The 26374-nt window shown below is 46.0% G+C and overlaps 1 protein-coding gene across 1 annotated transcript; it reads left to right on the top strand.

Annotated features, from left to right (window-relative positions):
• Positions 1–383: 383 nt before the first annotated feature.
• LOC309548403 (T-cell ecto-ADP-ribosyltransferase 1-like) lies at positions 384–26085 on the top strand (the record flags this gene model as incomplete). The annotated part of the gene is made up of 4 exons (XM_082248342.1): positions 384–463; positions 12963–13697; positions 21052–21093; positions 26029–26085. The coding sequence occupies exons 1-4, from the start codon at positions 401–403 to the stop codon at positions 26083–26085; spliced, it is 897 nt and encodes a 298-aa protein (XP_082104468.1). The 5' UTR covers positions 384–400.
• Between the last annotated feature and the right edge of the window lie 289 nt (positions 26086–26374).

Genomic DNA, 26374 nt, shown 5'->3' with positions numbered 1-26374 from the left:
TGGTCGGGTTTCTCGGTTTTGGGTTGGGTTGGATTTGGTCTGGTTAGATTTGTACATTTTAATGTGTCATAATATACAAATTTTCCTGAAATACCTCAGTCAGGCAAATACTACATTATGGCCACTAGATGGTGATGATAATCATAGGAAATCAACATAAGCAAAATATGTTCAGAATTTGTGTGGGCTGGGTGAACGCTTGTGACAATCATCCAGCAAAAAATGTTATACACTGACCCCTAATGAAGAACCATTGATTGGCCATGTGCAGTAATCGGAATATTCCTCTATCGATGTTTGCTGCAAATATGGGGAACAAAGAAACGCGTTCCACCATCAACAGCCCTAAAATGACCATTTCATATGTTTCTCCTGTTAGATTGTAATTGGACCAACCAGGATGAGTCACCTTGGGAGAATTCTAACCATCTTCTGCCTGTTCATCCTGAAGGTGAAGGGGGAGGTATGTATTATGGGATATCTCTATTATTTGGGGTATTTCTTTTTCTCACCTTCCTAAAGGGATTGTCCTCTCTCAGTCTCTCAAATCTTTCAGACTTGGCACAGCACTAAAAAGGAAACTATTGTCCCCCTATAAAAGTGGTGTGTGGTTGGCTTTGGCACAGTCGTTACACCAACCCCAGATCTCAAATCAACCCCTAACCCAAAACCTTTGCTTAATCCTTTTAAATCCTATTCTAAATCCTAAATATCAGTGCAAACTGTTATCTATTATTCGTAGCCCTACATAACCCTCAAATCCTAACCCTCAATGTAGCCTCAAACTTTACTCTAAACCACAATTTAACCGAAATCCAGAAAATGAACCCAACACCTAATCCTTAGTCTTCTCGATACTAATCTTCAGGTTTTATGGGATATGTAGAGTTAGATTTAGGTATTTAAAAAAATAAAACTTACAATCTAACCAGACTGAATCCAACCCAGCCCAAAACCAACGAACCCAACCAAACCCAAAACTGAGAAACCCAACCCAAAACCAACCAAACCAAACTCAACCCAAAGCCAACCAAACCAATCCCAATCTAAAATCAACCAAACCCAACCCAAAACTGACAAACCAAACCCACCCTAACCCAAAACTGACAAACCCAACCCACCCTAATGCCCCGTACACACGTTCCGATAATCGTACGACTAATGTTTCGTAAATTGTTGCATGTTACTAAAATCGAAACCAACTCTGCGTACAAACCATCAGATTTTCTTCGTACGATTCACTGACCAAGTGTATTTTTCGTAGCTACGTATCGGAAGTGATGTATATACGTCTGACCCCTGCAGATTATTTTACTGTTTCCAATTATGCATGGTATTTGTCGATCGACTTTTAACGTACGCATACTGTACTGACGAAACGATTATCGTTCGAGAAGATGTCGTACGACAGATGTTTTCCTGTTTGTCCCTTTGGATTTTGTTGGACCAACTGTTGTGATCGGCTGTCGAAAGCTGTGTACTAAGATCAGATTATTGTGAGATCAGGTCGAAAGCAAGTTTTGTCGTACGATTATCGGAACGTGTGTACGAGGCATAACCCAAAACCGAAGAACCCAACCCAAAACTGACAAACCAAACCCACCCCAACCCAAAACTGACAAAGCCAACCCACCCCAACCCAAAACTGACAAACCCAACCCACCCTAATGCCCCGTACACACGTTCCGATAATCGTACGACTAATGTTTCGTAAATTGTTGCATGTTACTAAAATCGAAACCAACTCTGCGTACAAACCATCAGATTTTCTTCGTACGATTCACTGACCAAGTGTATTTTTCGTAGCTACGTATCGGAAGTGATGTATATACGTCTGACCCCTGCGGATTATTTTACTGTTTCCGATTATGCGTGGTATTTGTCGATCGACTTTTAGCGTACGCATACTGTACTGACGAAACGATTATTGTTCGAGAAGATGTCGTACGACAGAAGTTTTCCTGTTTGTCCCTTCGGATTTTGTTGGACCAACTGTTGTGATCGGCTGTCGAAAGCTGTGTACTAACGATCAGATTATTGTGAGATCAGGTCGAAAGCAAGTTTTGTTGTACGATTATCGGAACGTGTGTACGAGGCATAACCCAAAACCGAAGAACCCAACCCAAAATCAACCAAACCAAACCCAACCCACCCCAACCCAATACTGACAAACCAAACCCACCCCAACCCAAAACTGACAAAGCCAACCCACCCCAACCCAAAACTGACAAACCCAACCCACCCTTACCCAAAATTGATGAACCCAACCCAAAAACAACTAAACGAAACCCAACCCACAGCCAACCAAACCAAACCCAACCTGACCCAAAATCAACAAAACCCACTCCAACCCAAAACTGACAAACCCAACCTACCCCAACCCAAAACCGATAAACCAAACCCAACCCAATCCAAAACTGACAAACCCAACCCAAAACTGACAAATCCAACCCACCCCAACCCAAAACCGATAAACCAAACCCAACCCAACCCAATCCAAAATTGACAAACTCAACCCAAAACCAATCAAACCAAACCCAAAACCGACCAAACAAAACCCAAGTTACTCGGCAAAGCTTTTGAAAGTTTATTTAGAAGAGAAGAGTTACAAAGTAAAAGTACAGAAAGTTACAAAGTGCTAATCTTTACAGAAACACAAGCTTTCTAGGACAGTTGCCACATAAGAACTCCCTGAAATTTGAACCCATTGAGAATCTGCATAAACCAAATAACAAGAAGCATTCACTTCTGTTATTTTGGAACACCTCATCAGCAACCGCTCTAGAATGTTAGGAGACTCTGCCCCTCCACAGACATCACAGGACCTTCCATGGTCATTGTAACATCACATTCCAAAGACTACTATCTTCTTGGAAAGCAAAAGACATTCCAGCAAGTGAATCTGGTATTATATAGAGAACCTATCATAAGCACCTAATATTTTCATTGATCCATCAGCATTGCATATCCCATAATTAGTGATGGGCCAACCACCCCCCGGTTCGGTTTGCACAGAACATCTGGAACAGGGAAAAGTTCTAGTGAACATGCGAACTGCATTAAAGACTATGGGACATGAACATGAAAAATCAAAAGTCCTAATTTTATAGGTTTATATGCAAGTTATTGCCATAAAAATGTGTATGGGGGTCCGGGTAGTGCCCTGGGGGACATGAATCAATGCAAAAAAATGTTTTTTAAAACGATCGTTTTTACAGGAGCAGTGATTTTAATAATATTTAAAGTGAAAAAATAAAAATGAAAAATTCCTTAAATATTGTACCTGGGGGGTCCCCTTAATGTGCCTGTAAAGTGGGGCATCTGTACGATGTATGGAGCCTGCTGCAGCAATACTGACATTTCTAAAGGAAAAAATGTCCTTTAAACTTGCTCGCGGCTGTAATGTATTGTCGGCTCCCGGCAATACAGATAAAAAACATGAAAAAAATGGTGTAGGGTCCCCCTCCCCCCAGTCCATACCAGGCCCTTCGGGTCTGTTATGGATTTAATAGGGCACTCCGTGCCAGAATTAAAAAAATAAAATAAAAATCAGTGTAGGGCCCTACCCCAAATTCCATGCCAGACCCTTATCTGACTGTGCAGCCTGGCAGGTCAGAAAAGGGGGGGGGGTGAGCAAGCGTCCCCCCCTGAATCATACCTGGCCAAATGCCTTTAACATGTGGGGGTGGGTGCTTTGGGGCCCCCCACCCCAAAGCACCTTGTCCCCATATTGATGTGGACAAGGGCCTCTTCTCGACAACCCTGGGCTGTGGTTGTGAGGGTCTGTGGGTGGGGGGACTTATCAGAATCTGGAAGCCCCCTTTAACAAGGGGGCCCCCAGATCCTGCCCCCCCCATGGGAATAGGTATCGGGTACATCGTACTCATACTTATTTATCAAAATAGTGTAAAAAAAGGAAAAAACACAGAACACAGTTTTTGACAAACCCTTTATAAAAAAGAAAAAAAAAAATAGTGTCCCTCGATGTAAATCCATCATCAATCACGACGCCGCCGGATCCGAAAAATAGAAAACAATTAAACGCTTTTCCTCTTAAGAGGCTACCCACTGTCTGCCCGATCTTCAGCTTTGACAGTTCTTATCACCCAGTGGCACCGCCCCTTCTGACGTTACGTGACATGGCACTGCTCCCCGTCTTTAACATTTCGGTCAGCTTGGCATGGCACTGCTCCAGGACTATAAGTGACAGGGACACAAAACTTGGGGAGCACCGAGAGGGGACCCGGGACTATAATATATCCATACATTATAAAAGTGGGGTTTGCCTGTGCACTACACTGACTGCACTAAACTGACTGAACTCACTATCCACTAACTACCTGCCGAACCTCTATTATCACACACTATACATGGCTGCCGTGTAAGCAGCCTTATATAGTGTGGGGCGTGGACTTAGCCCCTAAGCCATGATTGGTTAAAGACACTCTGTGCTGTTTTAATGAGTTGAGCCAGTCCAAACTGTATTTCAGGGCATGGCAGCCCACCACTTCCATACAGGGCAGTTACACCCCCTTCCTGCCCAGGCCAATTTTCAGCTTTTAGCGCTGTTGCATTTTGAATGACAATTGCGCGGTCATGCAACACTGTACCTACACCAAATTTATGTCACCCCCCCCCCCCCCCCCACAAATAGAGATTTCTTTTGGTGGTATTTGATCACAGCAAGGTTTTTTCTTTTTTGCTAAACACATAAAAAAAAAAAACAGAAAAGTTTGGAAAAAAAAAAAAGTTTTTTTGTTTATGTTCTACAATTTTGTAAATAAATAAGTTTTTTCCTGCACTGATGGGGTGGCACTGATGGGGTAGCACTGATGAGGAGGCACTGATGGGGTGGCACTGATGGGGTGGCACTGATATGTGGCACTGATAGGTAGCACTGATATGCAGCATTGGTGGGCACTGATAAGCGGCACTGCTGGGCACTAATAGGCGTCATTGATGGGCACTGATAGGCGGCACTGCTGGGCACTAATAGGTGTCATTGATGGGCACTGATAGGCGGCACTGCTGTGCACTAATAGGCGGCATTGATGGGAACTGATAGGTGGCACTGATGAGCACTGATAGGCAGCACTGATGGGCACTGATAGGCAGCATTGGTGGGCACTGATATGCTGCACTGATGGGCAATAATGGGCACTGGTGGGCGGCACTGATAGATGGCAATGATGGGCACTGGTGGGCAGCACTAATGGGGAGGGCACTGGCGGGCAGCACTGATGGGGAGGGCACTGGCGGGCTCCCTGAGTCCTGATTGCCCTGCCTGGTGGCCATAGTGGGCATCCCTGGGGTCATGGGTGGGCATCCCTGGGGTCATGGGTGGGCATCCCTGGTGGTTCTGGTGGCACCCCCCCCCCCAAGGGTCTGCACTGGTAATCAATGATCTGATTACCAGTGCAGACACCCCCCTGTCAGTAGAGCCGCGGATCGGCTCTCCTTTACTCGTGCCTGTCAGGCACGTACTGAGGAAAGCCGAACAACGGCTCTTCCTGTGTACTATGTGACCAGCTGTGATTGGACACAGCTGGTCACATGGTAAAGAGCCTACGTCAGGCTCTTTACCAAGATCGGAGATGTGGTGTGTCAGTGGGACACGCCGCAGCACCGATCGCCGCTCTGCGTGCCCCCCCGGGGGCGTGCAGAGCGCATTATCCTGCCGCCGTCATATGACGTTCGGTCAGGATAATGCAACCACTTTCCCGCCGTCATTTGCCTATAGGGCGGGCGGGAAGTGGTTAAATAAAATGGAAAGTTTACATAGACATCAGGTGCCCACGTAGGGGTTCTTCCACATCAAAATGAAGATACCGAGCCACCTGGCTCCCTTGTTGACTGCTCTTCTTACCAGTCCCCCTGACTGCATTTTCCAGCTCTTCTAGTTCCCTTGGCTTTCTTAACCTTTAGTCACATTGACCTGCTGCACTGCCTAATTCTGGCCTCTGGATAGGGGTTCTCCTGACACCCCCATAAGAGCCCACCTGACTCCTGGAATGAGACCTTCTGTCTCCTGGCTGGGACACCTCTGACCCCAGGGTGAGATCTACTGTCTCCTGGCTTGGGCACCTCTGACCCCCTGGAGGAGACCTGCCATCTCCAAGCTGCTTTCTGGGGCACCTCTGACCCCTGGGTGAGACCTCCTGTCTCCTGCCTGGGGCACTTCTGACCCCTGGGTGAGACCTTCCGTCTCCTGCCTGGGGCACTTCTGACCCCTGGGTGAGACCTTCCGTCTCCTGCCTGGGGCACTTCTGACCCCTGGGTGAGACCTTCCGTCTCCTGCCTGGGGCACTTCTGACCCCTGGGTGAGATTTCCTGTCTCCTGCCTGGGGCACCTCTGACCCCTGGGTGAGACCTTCTGTCCCTTGACTCCTAGCTGGGGCACCTCTGATCCCTAGTTTGGACCTCCTTTCTTTTTGCTCCTGACTAAGGGGAACCTCTAACCCCTGGGTGAGACCTCCTGTCTCTTGGCTAGTGTAATGTTCCGGTACCTTTGGTACCCTAAATTACACTTTCCACAAGTGTATGCGCCCCACCATTTACTTTTGGAAAGGTGCGCATACACCTTTAAGACTGGAGCTGTCATCACCCAGCGCCGGACTAGATGGCTATTTAAAGCGTCGGTTCTCACTCACATGTGTTCGTTCAGACACCCTTACCTGGATGCTAACCTTGCTTGAAGCTTCCATGCTTGCAAGCTTACCTCGCTGACGGAACCTCGCCGCGCTGATCCCTGTATCCCGCTACTGGATCATCCGCCTCTCCTGAACCACCCTTCGGCTGTATCGCTAATAGTGCTAAGTACCCCGCAGGGGAATTCTCTATAAACTTATACTAAGCTTACACTATCTAGCTCTGCATAGTAAAGACTGTTTATCACATCTGCATAACTAGATTGCTAGCTCTTGAGACTACTGCTACTTTTCTGCACTGGGTTGATCTCTTTTGTATGTCCACCTGCTATTCTGTCATCTGCTACCATACAACATTGCTAAACCTTCCTGCATCCATCTGCTACTGTCTCACCTTCAAGTGTCTATCACCTACCACCTCCACTCAACCTATCCCTCAACCTTCATCATTGTGTTACCACATACATAAAGTCACTCTAGGAACCAGCTTGCTAATTGTGTGTATTTACTGGCTGAAATAAGACCTTCCACACATGATGAGTCATTGAGTCATTGGGAATGGTATCTCAGCATATCTCTTACATGACTACTGACGTGGAACTATTTCTGCAGCTGAAAATCCACACCATATAAGAAACGCAGGAGCGTTACAGATTGAACGAACCACAAATGGATTCAGCAGAAATAACCACTCAGGTGACACAATTAAAACAGCAAGTATCTGCGTTAATACACGCACTTGCTGAATTAAAAGAAGACAATCAGGCTCTGTCGCAGCAGGTAATTAGACTGACACAACTTACCTCTGCTCAGTCCCCTGAACCCAAAATAAATCCCCCTTTGGTATTTACAGGCGATCGCAAAAAATTTCGCGAATTTAAAAACGCATGTGAGTTACTTTTTTTGCTAAAACCTCGTACCTACCTTACTGATCACATTAAGGTTTGTATTATTATTTCTTACCTAACAGGCGATCCTCGGGCCTGGGCAGATTCTCTTTTTGAGAAAAACGACCAGCTTCTCAACTCCTATGCCTTGTTCCTGGCAGAGCTCACTAGCCTATATGATGACCCCAATAGGCAGAGTACTGCTGATCTTCAGTTAAGATCCTTGAAACAAGGAAGGAGGCCTGTGGAAGACTTTGTCGCAGAGTTCAAGAGATGGACCCTTGATTCAGAATGGAATGATGCATCTCTGAAAACCCAATTTAGGCTTGGCCTATCAGAAGCCGTTAAGGACGAGCTCGCCCGAGCGGATCTGCCAAAAACCCTGGATGCATTAATACAACTCAGTATTACCATAGATAGAAGACTACGAGAAAGAAAGGCTGAAAAGATGGGAATGCCATTATCCGTTTCCTCTCGGAGTCTGGCCGTTCCTATGGAGATAGGAACCATACGCCCACCGCTATCAACTATGGAAAAAGCCAAAAGACGAAATGAAAATCTCTGCTTGTACTGTGCATCCCCGGATCACAAGATAAACGTCTGTCCCCTAGTCTACAAAAAGAAGGGTGAGTGTTCACATGTCCTCCTAGGGGGATTGACAACTTCATTCACTAACCCCTACATTTCTGTTTTTTTGACATTACAGTGGGACCAGAACAGGATTACTACTAAGGCCATGATTGACACAGGATCTTGTGGAAATTATATGGATATATGTTTTGCTGCTTTAAATAAAATTCCTATTATTTCTAAACTCAAACCTGTCTCAGTAAGTCTTATTACCGGTGTTCCGTTATCCTCTGGTCCGATCACCGATCAGACACAAGCACTTCTAGTCACTATTAACGAGTCTCATAGGGAGACTTCTACCTTCGATGTAATACCATCACCCCACTTTCCCATTGTGTTGGGACTTCCCTGGTTACACACACACCAACCAACCATAGATTGGAAGAAACGGTCCTTGACCTTCCCTTCTTGTTATTGCGAGGAAACGTGTAACCTCCCGTTTTCCGGGAAGATCCTGTCTGTGGTGACAGATGAGATTGCACCACTATGTTATCAGGATCTTTCTGAGGTTTTTCTTGAGAAAAATGCTCAAGCATTACCTCCTCATCGAGACTATGATTGTAGCATTGATCTACTCCCAAATAGCAAATTGCCGTTCGGTCATGTTTATCCTCTTTCACAGGATGAACTTTCCCATCTCAAAGACTATTTGGATGAGAACTTGGAAAAAGGTTTTATTAGACCTTCCACTTCTTCCACAGCAGCAGGACTCTTTTTTGTTCGCAATAAAGATTCAAGTCTCAGACCTATCATCGACTATAGGCAATTGAATGCTATCACAATAAAAGATCGCTATCCTCTACCGCTTATCCCTGAGCTCATTGAGCAGGTGCGTGGAGCTACCTATTTTTCAAAATTGGACCTGAAAGGAGCATACAATCTCATTCGAATCCGTGATGGACACGAGTGGAAGACTGCATTCAGAACCAGATACGGATTGTTCGAATATCTTGTGATGCCATTCGGCCTATGCAATGCCCCTGCAGTTTTCCAACGATTTATAAACTATATTTTTAAAGACTTACTAGATGTCTGTGTTGTGGTATATCTGGACGATATACTTATATATTCACGGACCCTGTCTGAACACATAAGACATGTAATACTTGTACTATCGAGATTGCTTGCACATAACCTTTATGTGAAGCTGGAGAAATGCTTGTTCCATAAAGATGAGGTACTCTTTCTAGGCTACATCATATCCAAAACAGGAATCGAGATGGACATGAGTAAAATATCCTGCATTCAGGATTGGCCTACACCAACCACACGCAAGGCGCTACAGCGATTCCTGGGATTTTCAAATTTCTACAGGAAGTTCATAAAAAACTTTTCTGCTATTGTGAGACCCCTCACACAGCTCACTAGCATAAAAATACCATTTAAATGGTCAGAAGAAGCAAATAAGGCTTTCCACTTGTTAAAGACAAGGTTTACTTCCGCTCCCATATTACGCCATTCAGACCCATCCCTCCAATACATTCTGGAGGTAGATGCGTCAAACATGGCAGTAGGAGCAATACTCTCCCAACGACCTACCCACACTTCACCACTTCATCCAGTCGCTTTTTTTTCTAAATCCCTGAGCAGTCCTGAGATAAATTACCCCGTGGGTGAAAAGGAACTGCTTGCTATAAAATTGGCTCTGGAGAATTGGCGACATTTACTCGAAGGCACCCAACTACCAATAATTATATACACGGACCATAAAAACCTCCAATATCTTCAGACTAGCAAAACTCTCTCGCATCGACAGGTACGATGGTCACTATTCTTTCTAAGGTTTAACTTCCTAGTGACCTACACACCTGCAGATAAGAACAAAAAGGCGGATGCATTATCACGACTAACTGAAGAAAACTACTTTGAAATCCCTTCCGTTCCTATAATACCTCACAAACGCATTATTGGAGTTGTCCGTTCCTTAAAGGAAGAGGTTCTGCATGGTATAAGTTTGGATTCACCCCCACCACAACTAAATACTAATGCAGAAGGCTTCCTCTACTACGACAAACTTTACATACCACCTACCCTACGCACCAAGATCTTGGAATTATCGCATGATGTGCCTATGGCAGGACATATGGGTATGACAAAGACTTTCAATTTGATTTCTCGACAATTCTGCTGGCCTGACATGAAAACATCTATACAAAAATTCGTCTCTTCATGCAATGTCTGTGCCAGGTCCAAAATTGACACTACGAGACCATCCGGTCTACTATGCAGTCTACCAATACCCCAAACTCCATGGGAGGTTTTGTCATTGGACTTCATCGTAGAATTGCCTCCTTCCAAAGGATTTAATACCATCTTGGTGTCAGTGGACCATCTGACAAAGATGGCACATTTCATTGCTATTCGCAGACTACCTTCGTCCAAACAAACGGCAGAACTCCTGATGAAACATGTCTTCAGATTACATGGTATCCCAAAAACTCTTCTGTCTGACCGTGGATCCCAATTTATTTCTAAATTCTGGCAAGAACTATGTCACATACTACGGATTGAGCGGAAGCTCACTTCTCCTTACCATCCGCAGACCAACGGACAGACTGAAAGAGTCAACCAATGCATCGAGCAGTATTTACGTTGTTACACTTCTTACCAACAGGATGATTGGTTGGATCTTCTCCCCCTGGCAGAATTTGCCTACAACAACGCAACTCACAGTACAACCAAGCAGAGTCCGTTCTACTTGAACTATGGGTTTCATCCCTCTATTCTTCCACCACGCATCCTTCCTTCAAATAACCCAGTAGCCTCAGACTATCTTACCCAAATAAAGGATTCTCTGGGTTTACTAAATACTACCATTGCACACGCTCACAGTCAACAAAAGAAGTACTATGATCTTCGTAGAAGACCTTCTCCACAGTATACTATCGGGGACCTCGTTTGGCTCTCAACAAAAAACTTGAGACTGAAGATCCCTAGCAAAAAGCTTGGACCTCTGTTCTTGGGACCTTTCCCAATCAAGAAACTTATTGGAAAAGCTGCAGTGCAGCTTACATTGCCAATGGACCTAAAAATCCATCCCATTTTCCATGTGTCGCTACTAAAACCCCATGTTCCGGACCAAGGAATAAGGCCTAATATTCCACCTCCCCCTCCTGTACAAGTTGAAGGTGGAGAAGAATACGAGATATAAGAGATTCTGGATTCTCGTATCTACAGAAGAAGACTTCAGTACTTGGTTAGATGGAAGAACTATGGGCCCCAAGACGACACCTGGCTAAACACCTCTGACATACATGCCCCTAGATTAATCCGCAATTTTCATGCGAGATACCCAGACAAACCAGCTCCAGAGGCCTTCAGGAGCAGGCCTTAAAGGGGGGTATTGTAATGTTCCGGTACCTTTGGTACCCTAAATTACACTTTCCACAAGTGTATGCGCCCCACCATTTACTTTTGGAAAGGTGCGCATACACCTTTAAGACTGGAGCTGTCATCACCCAGCGCCGGACTAGATGGCTATTTAAAGCGCCGGTTCTCACTCACATGTGTTCGTTCAAACACCCTTACCTGGATGCTAACCTTGCTTGAAGCTTCCATGCTTGCAAGCTTACCTCGCTGACGGAACCTTGCCGCGCTGATCCCTGTATCCCGCTACTGGATCATCCGCCTCTCCTGAACCACCCTTCGGCTGTATCGCTAATAGTGCTAAGTACCCCGCAGGGGAATTCTCTATAAACTTATACTAAGCTTACACTATCTAGCTCTGCATAGTAAAGACTGTTTATCACATCTGCATAACTAGATTGCTAGCTCTTGAGACTACTGCTACTTTTCTGCACTGGGTTGATCTCTTTTGTATGTTCACCTGCTATTCTGTCATCTGCTACCATACAACATTGCTAAACCTTCCTGCATCCATCTGCTACTGTCTCACCTTCAAGTGTCTATCACCTACCACCTCCACTCAACCTATCCCTCAACCTTCATCATTGTGTTACCACATACATAAAGTCATTCTAGGAACCAGCTTGCTAATTGTGTGTATTTACTGGCTGAAATAAGACCTTCCACACATGATGAGTCATTGAGTCATTGGGAATGGTATCTCAGCATATCTCTTACATGACTACTGACGTGGAACTATTTCTGCAGCTGAAAATCCACACCATATAAGAAACGCAGGAGCGTTACAGCTAGTGGTTGGGGCACCTCTGACCCCTGAGTGAGACCTTCTGCCTCCTAAACTGGGAGAAGTCTCCTGCCTCCTAAACTGGGAGCTTGGAGTCTCCAAACTATAAGGACCCTGCACACCTGTGCACTCAGACAGGTAAAATCCCGTTACAGGATTGAAGGGTCAGATCCAGAACTACAGAATCCAGAAAAAAACAAAAACACAGCTTTTTCTGCTCAGAAACGATAGTCTGGAATCTCACATTAACCTTCCATGCGAATCCTGCCTCAGATTCTCCTCCATTGTCACAGTGGCAACGTCTCGCTCTGTCACACCTGTAAAATATACCCTCATAGCTGGCCTACATAGCCCTACCCAAGCATAGCCAATGTTACTCACCGTAACCCTACACCTCATAACACAAATTAAAATCAACCGACCCCCTAATACCAAACCCTAACGTACTCTAAAACATAACCCCAAAACCTAACTAAAACCCCCAACTTAAGCCTAACCCTTCATTCCTATTACCCAAGCCCTAAATTCGAACCCTTCACCTACTCTGTAAAGCTTATCCCCTAGCCATAACCATTGAAAAGAGTCAATGCTGCATTTGTTGGAGGACTCAGAAAGATATAATTGCTAAAATGCTTATTTTCTCATCAGAAGGAAAAAATCCTTCAAGAGTTGGGCCTTGCGGAAGAGGCTTTCGATGACCAATACTATGGCTGCCGCCAAGCCATGGAGCACCAAATTGAAGCACAAGGAATTTTCGAGGCTGAAATGGCCACCAACAAGGGTTTCCGGAGAGCCTGGCAGGAAGCGGAGAAGATATGGAGTCAGAAAATTAAGAATTCGATTGAGCTTTCTCTCCCTGAAGGTTTCAGCGATCTCCATGCAGTCGCTATAGTGGCCTTCACAGGTTTTATCCGAAAAAGCTTCAACGAGGCCGTGCAGTCCGCGGGGAAATCACACAGGGCTTACATGGATGATTTCCACTTTAAATTCCTGCACTATTATCTGACGGTGGCTCTGCAGCTCTTACACAAAGACTGTAAGGGGGAACATCGTACTACATATCAGGGCTACGAAGATCTCCTGTACTGGTTGCCAACAGGAACCAGCAGGGTCAAGTTTGGTCACTTTCTCCATACATCTTCCAATCAGTCTGTAGCCTCTGAGGCAGGGAACTCCTCGTTCTTCACTGTGCTGGGCTGCTCTGGGGTCCCCATAGACAAGTTCTCAGAGTATCCGGAAGAAAAGGAGGTGGTGTTCCCAGGTTATGAAGTCTTCACCGCCCTGCAGGGAGAACCTAATGAGTTCTATCTGCACAGCACAGGAAGGTGGTGCAGTAACTTCAACTGTGCACTTATTCATGGTAGGTATCTGTGCCACCACTATGTACATCCCAAATCTAGTGGTATGCTCATATTGTACCCAAACCAATGAGGAACATTTCTAGAACTAGGGTCCACTCCTGGTCCACCCCTTTTATTCATTGGGTTACACTTCTTGTGATCATAGAAGCTCAGCATCACTTGTGGGCGTTACCTAGGGTGGTTTGCATGCAAATACAGCCTAGGAATGCCCAGAAAGGATTGGCTGTCCCTTCCCAGCTTGCTGTAGAGAAGGGGGCTCCAAACTTTCTAAGCAGAGAGCAGGTTTACTGTCCGTCAGACTTTAGGGGGGCCAGACTTTAGCTAGTAGAAGTAAAAATTGTCCTGGCATAAGTGGGAGCAAACAATGCGCCATCATTGGTGTCAGTGGGAGGAATAGTGTCCCATCATTGGTGTCAGTGGGAGGAAAAGTGTCCCATCATTGGTGTCAGTGGGAGGAATAGTGCCCCATCATTGCTGTCAGTGGGAGGAGTAGTTTCCCATCATTCAGCTTCGGGTGTGGCTGCTGGAAGGTTCTCTGGCTGTGTGTCTGTTGCTGCTGCAGGTGATCTGTGTAAGAGGGTGTGAGGTGAAATCCCTCCCAGCTCTCCTGGCCCCCTTCTGGGGAAGCCATGGAGGCCAGCAGGGCCTCTCCTGCTGGAGGCTCTCAGACATCCCCTGGGCGGATGGATGGCACCCCTGCTCCTGTGCAGCCCGTGGTTGGTGATCTCTCTGCACCTGGTGAGGATGAAGATGCTGGATCCATTCGGGAGCGAGTGGTGGCCGGGATCAAAGTCCTCAATAAGGAGAGAGACAAGCTCTACAAGCTTAGAGCGGATTTAAAGCGCCTGAGAAAGCAGCGTGAAGGCTTGTTCAGCAAGAACCGTGGATCAATGGATTCAGAGGTCCAATTAGCGAAAGTCCGTGTGGATCATCAAGAAACTATCGTGGCCATGATGGAAGGCAGGGATGGTCCCTTCAGGGAGAAGTTTTGCAATGAACGGAGGTTTGCAAAGATGGAGGTGGAGGAGGAGACCCCCGGTTCTGACCCCCTTCCCCCTCAAGGTGAGGTAAGCAGCCCATTGCCATCTCAGGGCTCAGGAGGCATGTTGAAAGTTATACAGGTAATGGAGTCTCCAATGCAGGAAGATCAGCTGGTGTTTGGTGATGTGGAGGACTTACCTGAGAGTGTGCCTGATAAAGTAAAGTATATAAAGCCCCAGCTTACAGATAAAACAGTTTTTGTGCCTTTTAGCACCTTGCCTAATGATGGGTTTCCTAATGACACTCCGGGTGATTCCCCTATGCTCAGCAATGTTGTGCCTGCTGCTGATGTCTCTAAACAGGAAAAGTTGTGTTTAAAAAATGACATTTCTGCTGAAGAACCACAAAACCCAGAAGAGCCGATTAACCCCCCTTCTGCTGAGCTTAAAACTATTTCAGTCACTGTTGAACAGGACTCTACAGCGCAGCAGCAGGAAACATCTGGTACTGCATCAGAAACAGTTATCCCTAATAACATTGCAGGCATGGTGGATCCCACCATTATATGTGGAACTGATAATGCTGCTTGTTTAGGCCAAGCTGGTAAAAATAATAATAGTAGTGTACCTGATAATGTGACATCAGTGTGGGGTCTTGGCCCTAATAAGCCTACATTTGCACAGGTGGTAAGCTGTGCTCCTGGCAATATCACCAAGCCAGGGTTACAATCAAGGAGGAGCTCTGCTTCTAATCAGGGTTTTCCCTCGCGGGCTGCCACTATGAGCACCATTGGATCTGGTATTGGATCTATGGCTTCTGCTGGGGGTCCAAGGCGGAACGTAGTCCTCCTTAAATGGGAAGGTGGTGCAGTCCCTCTAGCAAGGCGTATGGTGGTGGACCTGATCTTAGATATGGGTTTTGGGGCTAATGACCTATATGCCCTGATACATGTGGCTGGAAGCCGGGAATACACAGTTAGTTTCACCAGACCAGAGGGTCTTGACTTGTTCTGGGAAAGATATATGGCTCGGTGCAGGTCAAGACCCGAATGGGAAGGTCTGGTGCCAGTGGCAGTTTCCCAAAGGTCAACAGTGAAGAAAATTACTATTGTCCTTACAAATGAGAGTGTTCCTGCTCGGGACTTAGAGGTCTGGTTGAGAAATTATGGGGATGTTTTGACCAGGCCGGATAAAATTCATGATGAGCGTGGCATCTGGACCGGGGGTTGGTCGGTAACGGTCAGGTTGGCTAGGGATGGGAATGTTGTCCGTCACCTGCCCTCCTCTGCCTTTATAGGGAGGGATAGGATGACCATTTTTTATCCCGGTCAGCCAAAACTGTGTCACCGCTGTGGAGAAAAGGGGCATTTTAGCTCCTCTTGTTCAGCTCTGATCTGTTCAGTGTGTCGGGGGCAGGGTCATGTGGCCAGGGACTGCACCCAGGCGATAAGGTGCAACCTGTGCCTGCGCCTTGGCCACCCCTACAGCCGATGTCCTGAAGCCTGGCATAATATGGATAGAGAGGTGATAGATGATCTGTTAAGGCTGGACAGGATGGAGGATGAGGCCCCTGTTGTACCACCCTCCTCTGCGGTGACTGACCCCCCTGGTCTTGTGCAGGATCCCTCCCTAGTCCCTGTGCCCACCCCTCCTGTATCTGTAAGTTTTCCTTCTGTGTCTGTCCCTGTGTCCCCCCAGCCTACTGTACCGGCTCCTCTTGTGTCAGAATCTGCCAAGTCTGTGCCCCTTGAGTCAGTTATTCCCGATCAGTCTTCCCTTCCTAAGTGTGACCTTAAAGAAGCCCCCCACCCACCAGGAGTGGTAGAGGGTACCAAAAAGGGTGCTGCTGCGGCTTCCTCTGTAAAGAAGTCTTCTGTGAAGACTTCAAAGAAGAAGAAGAAAACAAGAGATGAAAGCATCTCTGAATCTGACCTTCAGTACCTGGAGGAGAGAAGGAAGGTTGTGAGGCGGAAGAGACAGACGGTGAGGACGGAACAGGGACAGGATGCCTCAGTGACTGTCTCCAACCGTTCTAGGGCTTCTGCTTGGGATATCTCCTCATCTGGGGATTCTTCTGAGCAGAATTCAGAAATTGAAATGGAGTTGGAGGAGGCTTCAAGAAAGAGAGAGGCTTCTGGTGATGAGCAGCAGAGGGGAGCTAAGAAGCAATCCACCCAATAACCCAAATGGCGGTTCCCCCTCCGTTAAAAGTGGTGACAATAAATGTCGCCAGCATTAAGTCGGTAAGAGCTCGTTCTATGGCCTTATTTTTGTTCAGCCAATTAGATGCTGAAATTTTATTTTTGCAGGAGACTAGGCTCACCTCTTTGGCAGATATTCATATGGCCAAGAGAGAGTGGAGGTATGGTCCATCTTACTGGTCTCTTGCGGCCGAGCCTTACGGCGGGGTGGCGGTGTTGTTTAAAACCGGCATGGTAACTGTCCGGCGGGTTATTGAGGTGGAGATTGGGAGATGTATGGTCTTAGACGTTCTTGTGGGAGGGCAGGACCTGCGCCTAATTAATATCTATGGGCCGCACACAAAGTGGGACAGGAAATGCCTTTTTACAAGGATCAAGCCATTTCTTTTTACATCCCGGCAAGTGGTTTTTGGAGGTGACTTTAATACTGTGACTAGGCCCAAGGACAGGAAGGACTTCAATGACCGGCTGGGATATGATAGCGTTTTTTTAAATAGTATGGTTAGGGATGCTGGTCTTGTGGATGTGCACATTAAGCACCTCCCGGATGACACAGGGTTCACCTTTCATCGAGGTAATAGTCAGAGTAGGATAGATAGGTTTTTTTTGAAGGAGGCCTCTGCTTTCTCACCCCCAGTGGTGCAGGCGGTGGAGTTCTCTGATCACTGTATGCTATCTGTGGTCTTGAATGCTTCAGATTTCCCTCAGAGGGGCAAAGGCATCTGGAGATTAAATTCGACTCTCCTTGAGGAAGAACATGTTAGACAATCCTTTGAGGAATTCTTTCAGGCACAAGTGACCATCCTGGACTTTTGTAGCAGCAAGGCTGAGTGGTGGGAGCTGACCAAAAAGAGGATTGCTGGATTCTTCAGGGGCCTAGCCAATAAAAAACAGTTTAATAGATACATGACCTACCAACGTTTGCGGAGGAAGCTGGATATTCTTGTCTCGAGAGGAGGAGATCCTGGGGCAATCTCTGAAGTGAAAATCCTCCTCAGGAAGTGTCAATATGACCGGCATACCTCTTTGGTTCTGGAGCGGGACTATGGGAAATACCACTCGCCTGACCCTTACCAGAACTGCAAACAGGGTGTAGCTGTTAAGATGGTCGTTGGCCTTAAGGATAGTACAGGTTCCTTGACAAAGTCCAGGTCAGGGATCCTGGAGGTCGTGAGGTCTTTTTATGCTGAACTTCTTGGGAGGAAGGAGCTTGACCGAGACAAGATGGAAAGCTTTTTGGACTCTATTCCAGGTCTAAATGGTGGAGATGTCCCTTTGATGAATTTGACAGAAGAGATCACAGTTGAAGAGGTGACGAGGGCAATTGAACAGCTTGCCATCAAGAAGTCACCTGGACCGGATGGTCTGACGGCTGAGTTTTACAAAGCCTTTAAGTCTATTCTGGCCCCACATTTGGTAGAGATTTTTAACAGTTGTCTTGCTGAGGGGGTGCTTCCCCCTTCCATGAGACACTCAGCAGTGATTCTTCTTTCAAAAGGTAAAGATCCTTCGATGATTGAGAATTGGCGCCCCATCAGCCTTCTCAATGTCGATAGAAAGGTGCTGGCGAAGATACTTTTCTGGCGCCTATCGGCAGTAGCAGAGTCTTTGCTTTCTCGCCATCAGCACTGTTCGATCCAGGGTAGGAGCACCTTCACAGCGGTTTTAGCTGTCCGGGAGGCCTTGGAGCAGTGCAGGGCTGCAGGCTGGGGAAAGTATCTACTGGCATTGGATCAGGCAAAGGCTTTCGATCGTGTCAACCATGAGTACCTGTGGTTGCTCTTTAGTAAGTACGGTCTGCCGGGTGGTTTTGTCGATTGGTTAAAAGTTTTGTATAAGGGGGCAGAAAGCTTCCCTCTTGTTAATGGTTGGGTTGGACAGTCCTTTGAGGTTGGTTCTGGGGTGCGCCAGGGTTGTCCGCTGAGTCCCCTGCTCTATGTGTTTGCAATCGACCCCTTCATCAGGAGGCTAGAGAGCAGCATGTTGTGTGGGGTACCAGTGGGAATCCCGGGTGAGCCGCCTTTGAGGGTTGTTGCCTATGCGGATGATGTGTCAGTGATTGTCACTGGGACAGATGAAGCGGAGGAGGTGGTCTCTCTGACATCACGGTACTCTGAAGCATCAGGCTCCAAGATCAATCAGGAAAAGAGTGAAGTTTTTTGGATGGGAAAGGAAGGTGAGGGGTTTGATCTCCCGGACACTTTTCCAGTGCCCCAGGAAAAAATTAAGATATTAGGCATTGAATTTGGACCTGGCGATTATGGCCTCAAAAACTGGGAGGGCAGGCTGGAAGTTGCCAATACTAAGGTGGTCAGCTGGAAGAGATGGAAGTTATCTCTGAGGGAAAGGGTTGATCTGATTAAGACTTACCTGATACCGATCTTCTTGTATGTCAGCCCTGTCTGCATCTTGCCAGTGTCTCTCTATGCTAGGATCTATAGTGTGTTCTTCCAGATGCTGTGGGGGAACAGACTGAACCCCATCAAGAGGAATGTCACCTATCTATCCAGGAGGGAGGGTGGCTTAGGTATGGTCAACCCCGTTCTTTTCTTTTCACTGCTATTTCTCAAGTTTAACATTGGTAGTATGCTTGCAGTGGAACCTCCTGGATGGGCAGGCATGTTTAGATCTTGGTTTAGGCCTTTTCTGCGACTTTGGGAAGAAGGTGGCCAAGTGAAGAATCTCAGGGGTCATCGTGGTCAGCTCCCAGCCTATGTCGCTCCGTGTCTGAAGTTGCTGCGGCAGTGGCGACTGTCGGCTGAAGATCTCAGATCCGCTCCGAGGAAAGTCCTTATGAGCCGAGTCTTGAGTGAAGTCTTTCATGACCCACTGGCCTTAAGGGATTGCCCAGGCCCAATTTTGAGGGAAGGGTTAAGATTGATTAATTTGGCTAGAGTCCCCCTTAAATTCAGGGATCTGGCCTGGTTGTGCTTCCACGGGAGGCTCTATGTTCGGGGCAATTTGAAATTCCGCAGTGGGATGGATCGTGGTTGTCCTCGGGAGGAATGTGCAGGTGAGGAGGAGACTATGGACCATTTTCTGCTTCGTTGCCCTTTTAACATAGAGGTATACAAACAGGTTGGGCGGGCCCTCGGTGTTCCTTTCCTCTCCAGGCTGGGTTATGCTGAGTGGGTGTACGGAGCATTCAATACTGGTGGGGGCTTTTGTTTGGATACACTTTTTTTAGTTAGTTTAGTAGTCCGTTATTACACATGGAACGCACGGTGTCAGGTCACCCTTCGGCGTAAAATCCTTCCTGTTCAGGTGGTGGTGTGTGACATTCTGCATGAGGTGGGGAAGATTCGGGCGCTTGAGAGAGACAAGTGGGGTCAGAGGGCTTGGCTGAAGGCGTGGAGGGGTTTCAAGCCTCCCTGACTGCCAGGAGTCTCTTTCCCGGGTGTGGCTTTCTGTCTCTTATCACCCTAGATTTTTTCTTAATGCTCAGTTTTTGATAAATGGCTGCATACATAGGTGATGGGTTGTGCCTCTTAGGCCCTCTCTGCTGCTTTATGTAAATAGTTTTCTAAGAATGTTGGAAGTGGATTATGTATATATTGTATATATTCTGCACATGGATGTGAATTCCTTTGTTTTTTTTGTTGGAATATTGTACTATAGTTCTGTTTTTTACTTTTGTATAAAATATGTTGCTTGATTCTTTTCAATAAAAGATCAATAGTGCCCCATCATTGGTATCAGTGGGAGGAATAGTGCCCCATCATTGACGTCATTGGGAGGAATAGTGTCCCATCATTGGTGTCAGTGGGAGGAATAGTGTCCCATCATTGGTGTCAGTGGGAGGAATAGTGTCCCATCATTGGTATCAGTGGGAGGAATAGTGCCCCATCATTGGTGTCAGTGGGAGGAATAGTGCCCCATCATTGGTGTCATTGGGAGGAGTAGTGTCCCATCATTGTTGGTGTCAGTGGAAGGAATAGTGCCCCAAGGGCCAGATTAAAGAACGCAAAGGGCAGCATCCATCCCCAGGTCGCATTTTGGAGACCACTGCTGTCCTGAGTACAGGGATGGTGGGAACCCCTCATAATGGGCACAGCAGGTGTACAGACCCGGGAACTCAGCACAGGCATGGTGGGAACCCCTAAACATGGGCATAGACCAGGGAACTCAGCAGCAGTACCCTTTAGCAGTTGAGCCAACCCCTTTTAAATGTTTTAATTTCTATTTGTTATTTTAGGTGAGCATTCTAGAATATCAGTGGATGATTGTATCGACACAGGTAAGTGTTCTTTTTTCAGTTTTTGGTGCATGTGTTTCGTGAATTGGAGTTGAGTTGTGTTTTAAGATTAGTGTTAGGTTGAGGTTTGAAGTTTGAGGTTTTTGGTTAGTGTTGAAGTAAGGTTGGTTTTATTGTTGGGGATAGGTTTGGGTAAAGTTGGGGTTAGGGCTGAGTTTAGTTTGGGTTGGGGATAGGTTTGGGTAAAGTTGGGGTTAGGGCTGAGTTTAGTTTGGGTTGGGGATAGGTTTGGGTGAAGTTGGAGTTAGGGCTGAGTTTAGTTTGGGTTGGGCATAGGTTTGGGTGAAGTTGAGGTTAGGGCTGAGTTTAGTTTGGGTTGGGGATAGGTTTGGGTGAAGTTGGGGTTAGGGCTGAGTTTAGTTTGGGTTGGGGATCGGTTTGGGTAAAGTTGGGGTTAGGGCTGAGTTTAGTTTGGGTTGGGTATAGGTTTGGGTGAAGCTGGGGTTAGGGCTGAGTTTAGTTTGGGTTGGGGATAGGTTTGGGTAAAGTTGGGGCTAGGGCTGAGTTTAGTTTGGGTTAAGGATAGGTTTGGGTAAAGTTGGGGTTAGGGCTGAGTTTAGTTTGGCTTGGGGATAGGTTTGGGTAAAGTTGGGGTTAGGGCTGAGTTTAGTTTGGGTTGGGCATAGGTTTGGGTGAAGTTGGGGTTAGGGCTGAGTTTAGTTTGGGTTGGGGATAGGTTTGGGTGAAGTTGGGGATAGGGCTGAGTTTAGTTTGGGTTGGGGATAGGTTTGGGTAAAGGTGGGGTTAGGGCTGAGTTTAGTTTGGGTTGGGGATAGGTTTGGGTAAAGTTGGGGTTAGGGCTGAGTTTAGTTTGGGGATAGGTTTGGGTGAAGTTGGGGTTAGGGCTGAGTTTAGTTTGGGTTGGGGATAGGTTTGGGTAAAGTTGGGGTTAGGGCTGAGTTTAGTTTGGGTTGGGGATAGGTTTGGGTAAAGTTGGGGTTAGGGCTGAGTTTAGTTTGGGTTGGGGATAGGTTTGGGTGAAGTTGGGGTTAGGGCTAAGTTTAGTTTGGGTTGGGGATAGGTTTGGGTGAAGCTGGGGTTAGGGCTGAGTTTAGTTTGGGTTGGGAATAGGTTTGGGTGAAGCTGGGGTTAGGGCTGAGTTTAGTTTGGGTTGGGGATAGGTTTGGGTGAAGCTGGGGTTAGGGCTGAGTTTAGTTTGGGTTGGGGATAGGTTTGGGTGAAGCTGGGGTTAGGGCTGAGTTTAGTTTGGGTTGGGGATAGGTTTGGGTGAAGCTGGGGTTAGGGCTGAGTTTAGTTTGGGTTGGGAATAGGTTTGGGTGAAGCTGGGGTTAGGGCTCAGTTTAGTTTGGGTTGGGGATAGGTTTTGGTAAAGTTGGGGTTAGGGCTGAGTTTAGTTTGGGTTGGGGATAGGTTTTGGTGAAGTTGGGGTTAGGGCTGAGTTTAGTTTGGGTTGGGGATAGGTTTGTGTAAAGTTGGGGTTTGGGATGAGTTTAGTTTGGGTTGGGGATAGGTTTGGGTAAAGTTGGGGTTAGGGCTGTTATGTACAGCTTGGACCTTTATGTACAGCTTGGACCTTTATGTACAGCTTGGACCTTGATGTACTGCTTGGACCTTTATGTACTGCTTGGACCTTTATGTAAAGATTGGACCTTTATGTACAGCTTGGACCTTTATGTACTGCTTGGACCTTTATGTACAGCTTGGACCTTGATGTACTGCTTGGACCTTTATGTACAGCTTGGACCTTTATGTAAAGATTGGACCTTTATGTACTGCTTGGACCTTTATGTAAAGATTGGACCTTTATGTACAGCTTGGACCTTTATGTACAGCTTGGACCTTGATGTACTGCTTGGACCTTTATGTACTGCTTGGACCTTTATGTAAAGATTGGACCTTTATGTACAGCTTGGACCTTTATGTACTGCTTGGACCTTTATGTACTGCTTGGACCTTTATGTACAGCTTGGACCTTGATGTACTGCTTGGACCTTTATGTACTGCTTGGACCTTTATGTACAGCTTGGACCTTGATGTACTGCTTGGACCTTTATGTACAGCTTGGACCTTTATGTAACGATTGGACCTTTATGTACTGCTTGGACCTTTATGTAAAGATTGGACCTTTATGTACAGCTTGGACCTTTATGTACAGCTTGGACCTTGATGTACTGCTTGGACCTTTATGTACTGCTTGGACCTTTATGTAAAGATTGGACCTTTATGTACAGCTTGGACCTTTATGTACTGCTTGGACCTTTATGTACTGCTTGGACCTTTATGTACAGCTTGGACCTTGATGTACTGCTTGGACCTTTATGTACTGCTTGGACCTTTATGTAAAGATTGGACCTTTATGTACAGCTTGGACCTTTATGTACTGCTTGGACCTTTATGTACTGCTTGGACCTTGATGTACTGCTTGGACCTTTATGTACTGCTTGGACCTTTATGTAAAGATTGGACCTTTATGTACAGCTTGGACCTTGATGTACTGCTTGGACCTTTATGTACAGCTTGGACCTTTATGTACTGCTTGGACCTTTATGTACTGCTTGGACGTTTATGTATTGCTTGGACCTTGGTGAAGGGGACATTCCCCGAAAGCTTGTCCTGAAAATTTTTATGTTAGTGCAAATAAAAAAAGTATCACGGACAGTTTTCAATTGTCTTTGGCTGGGGGTTAAGTAAGGGATGGAAATTGGTGGAAGTTTTGGGTTAATTTGAGATCACACATCAGTAAATTAGTATAATGTTTGTAATAAATGAGTTCTTTACGTGATGGGTGATGAACAATCGCTCATATACAGTTATTTGATACGGAAACTTCATGTCACGGAACTGTTGGGGCCAATACTAAAGTACCAAAGCCATCAATGCCAGTGATGTGAAGCAGAAGAACCTTGTCCTGGACACATAGACATTCCGTCCTTTTTACCTCGTGGTGTGCGATGGATGGGCTTCATAAAACGTGACACGCCTGTCCGTGAAATTTGTTATCAGTAGATGGTAACATAAAGCTATCTTCTCAGCCTCGCTAAGATGCTCAAATAAATAGAAACTGAAGGGATCAAATGATTGCCGATCCTGAATCAAACGCTGCTCCAGGATCCCATCAGTGCCGGCCAAACATCAGAAGGTCTAGGGCAGTAATGGCGAACCTTGGCACCCCAGATGTTTTGGAACTACATTTCCCATAATTTTCATGCACTTTGCAGTGTAGTTGAGCATCATGGGAAATGTAGTTCCAAAACATCTGGAGTGCCAAGGTTCCCCATCACTGGTCTAGGTGTTCATTTGGTTGAGTCAGTCAGCTCTCCTGTCCTTAACCACTTTACCACCGGAGGATTTTCCTGCTTTATGTCCAGGCCACTTTTTGCAACTTGGCACTGTGCGAATTTAACTGACAATTGCGCGGTCATGCAACGCCGTACCCATACTAAATTTACGTCCTTTTTTTCCCACAAACAGAGCTTTCTTTTGGTGGTATTTCATCACCTGTGCGATTTTTATTTTTTGCGATATTAATAAAAAAAGAGCGACAATTTTGAAAAAGTAACAATATTTTTCTACTTTGACAGTTAAAAAATATCCAATATATTCAATTTTTGTCATATATTTAGGCCAAAATCTATTTAGTTACATGTCTTTGACAAAAAGAATTCTCAATGAGCGTATTTTTAACCGCTTTAAGACCGGAAGATTTTACCCCATTCCTGACCAGGCCGTATTTTGCGATTCGGCACTGCGTTACTTTAACGGACAATTGCGCGGTCGTGCGACGCTGTACCCAAATTAAATTTATGTCCTTTTTTTCCCACAAACAGAGCTTTCTATTGGTGGTATTTGATCACCTGTGCGATTTTTTACTTTTTGCGCTATAAACAAAAAAAGAGCGACAATTTTGAAAAAATAACAATATTTTTCACATTTTTTTTATATGAAATTCCCCCCCCCCCCCAAAAAAAAAAATTTAAAAATCTAAATTTTTTAACATTTTAGGCCAATTTTTTTTCTGCTACATATTTTTGGTAAAAAAAAAATTGCAATAAGCGTATTTTGATTAGTTTGCGCAAAAGTTATCGCAGCTACTAACTACGGGAAATTTATGTCATTTTCATTGTTTTTTTTTTTACGAGTAATGGCAGCGATCTGCGATTTTTTTTGCGGGACTGCTACATTGCGGCGGACAGATTGGACCCCTGACTGATATTTTTGACACTTTTGGGGGTACCAGTGACATTACTACAGTAATCAGTGCTATAAATATGCACTGTCACTGTAAAAATGACACTGGCAAGGAAGTGTATGCCTGGTGCTTACTGACGTGTGTGGGGGGAGGGGATTGTGTGACACAGACAGAGATCGCAGCTATGCTGAATCCTGTGATCTGTCACTGTCTGTCACATAGGAGATCCGCCCGCTTTGTTTACACAAGTGGGCGGATTTCCTCACTCGATCCCAGACGATCGGGGAAGAGCGGTGGTGATCACCGCCTCTCCTCCCCTGGCCCGACTCCCGCTGTGTCTGAATACAGTGGGAGGGAGCCCCCGGCGGCGCGCGCGCCGCCCACAAGGGGAGGAGTCCAGCGGCATAGGTCTACGTCGCTGGGCGGAATCTAGCCACTTTGCCGCAGTACGCTCCATGTGAGCGGTCGGCAAGTGGTTAAGAGATCACATGACCAAATGGGTGGGGTTTCACTTATCTGGATGGCACTGGAGGAATCTTGGAGCAGCATTTTCTCCAGGAAAGATATTTTAGGTTTTCCATCTCAGTAAGCCTGTAGGCTTTTTTTAAACCATTTTCTAGCTATTTTACTATTTCATTGGAGGCTTGCAATAGAATTTTATAGTTCTGTTTTAGGCTTTGTGTGTACCTCGTTTTCTTCTGGTGAGTTCTGTTTCTGCTGGAGAATTGATTATCTGTGTTGTGTTATTTTGTATGTTTGACATCCAGAGTGGAACACCACATGGCCTGACAGAGAGATGTGGCTTCGAAACATGTCGGAGGTGATTTCCAATGCAGGTACAGCATATTAACTATTTCTTTAACTTTTGGTGTGCACACCCTAAGCCTAAGCTTAACCTTGGCTCAAAGCTAACCTAGATACTCAACCTTACCCCTTAACTGAACCTAGAAACTCAAATGTACCCCTAAATCTAACTGAGAACTTCAACCTCACCACTCAACCTAGAACTTCAACTTTACCCCTAAATCTAATTTGGAACCTCACCCTCAACCTTACCTCTAACCCTAAACCTAACACAGAACCTCAAACTTACTCCTAAACCTAACCTAGTTC

This window comes from Pelophylax lessonae (genome assembly GCF_965119305.1).
Source record: "Pelophylax lessonae genome assembly, chromosome: 2".
In the NCBI taxonomy this organism is placed as follows: domain Eukaryota; kingdom Metazoa; phylum Chordata; class Amphibia; order Anura; family Ranidae; genus Pelophylax; species Pelophylax lessonae.
Note: the sequence above shows the minus strand (reverse complement) of the source record. Positions and strands in the feature narration are given on the sequence as shown.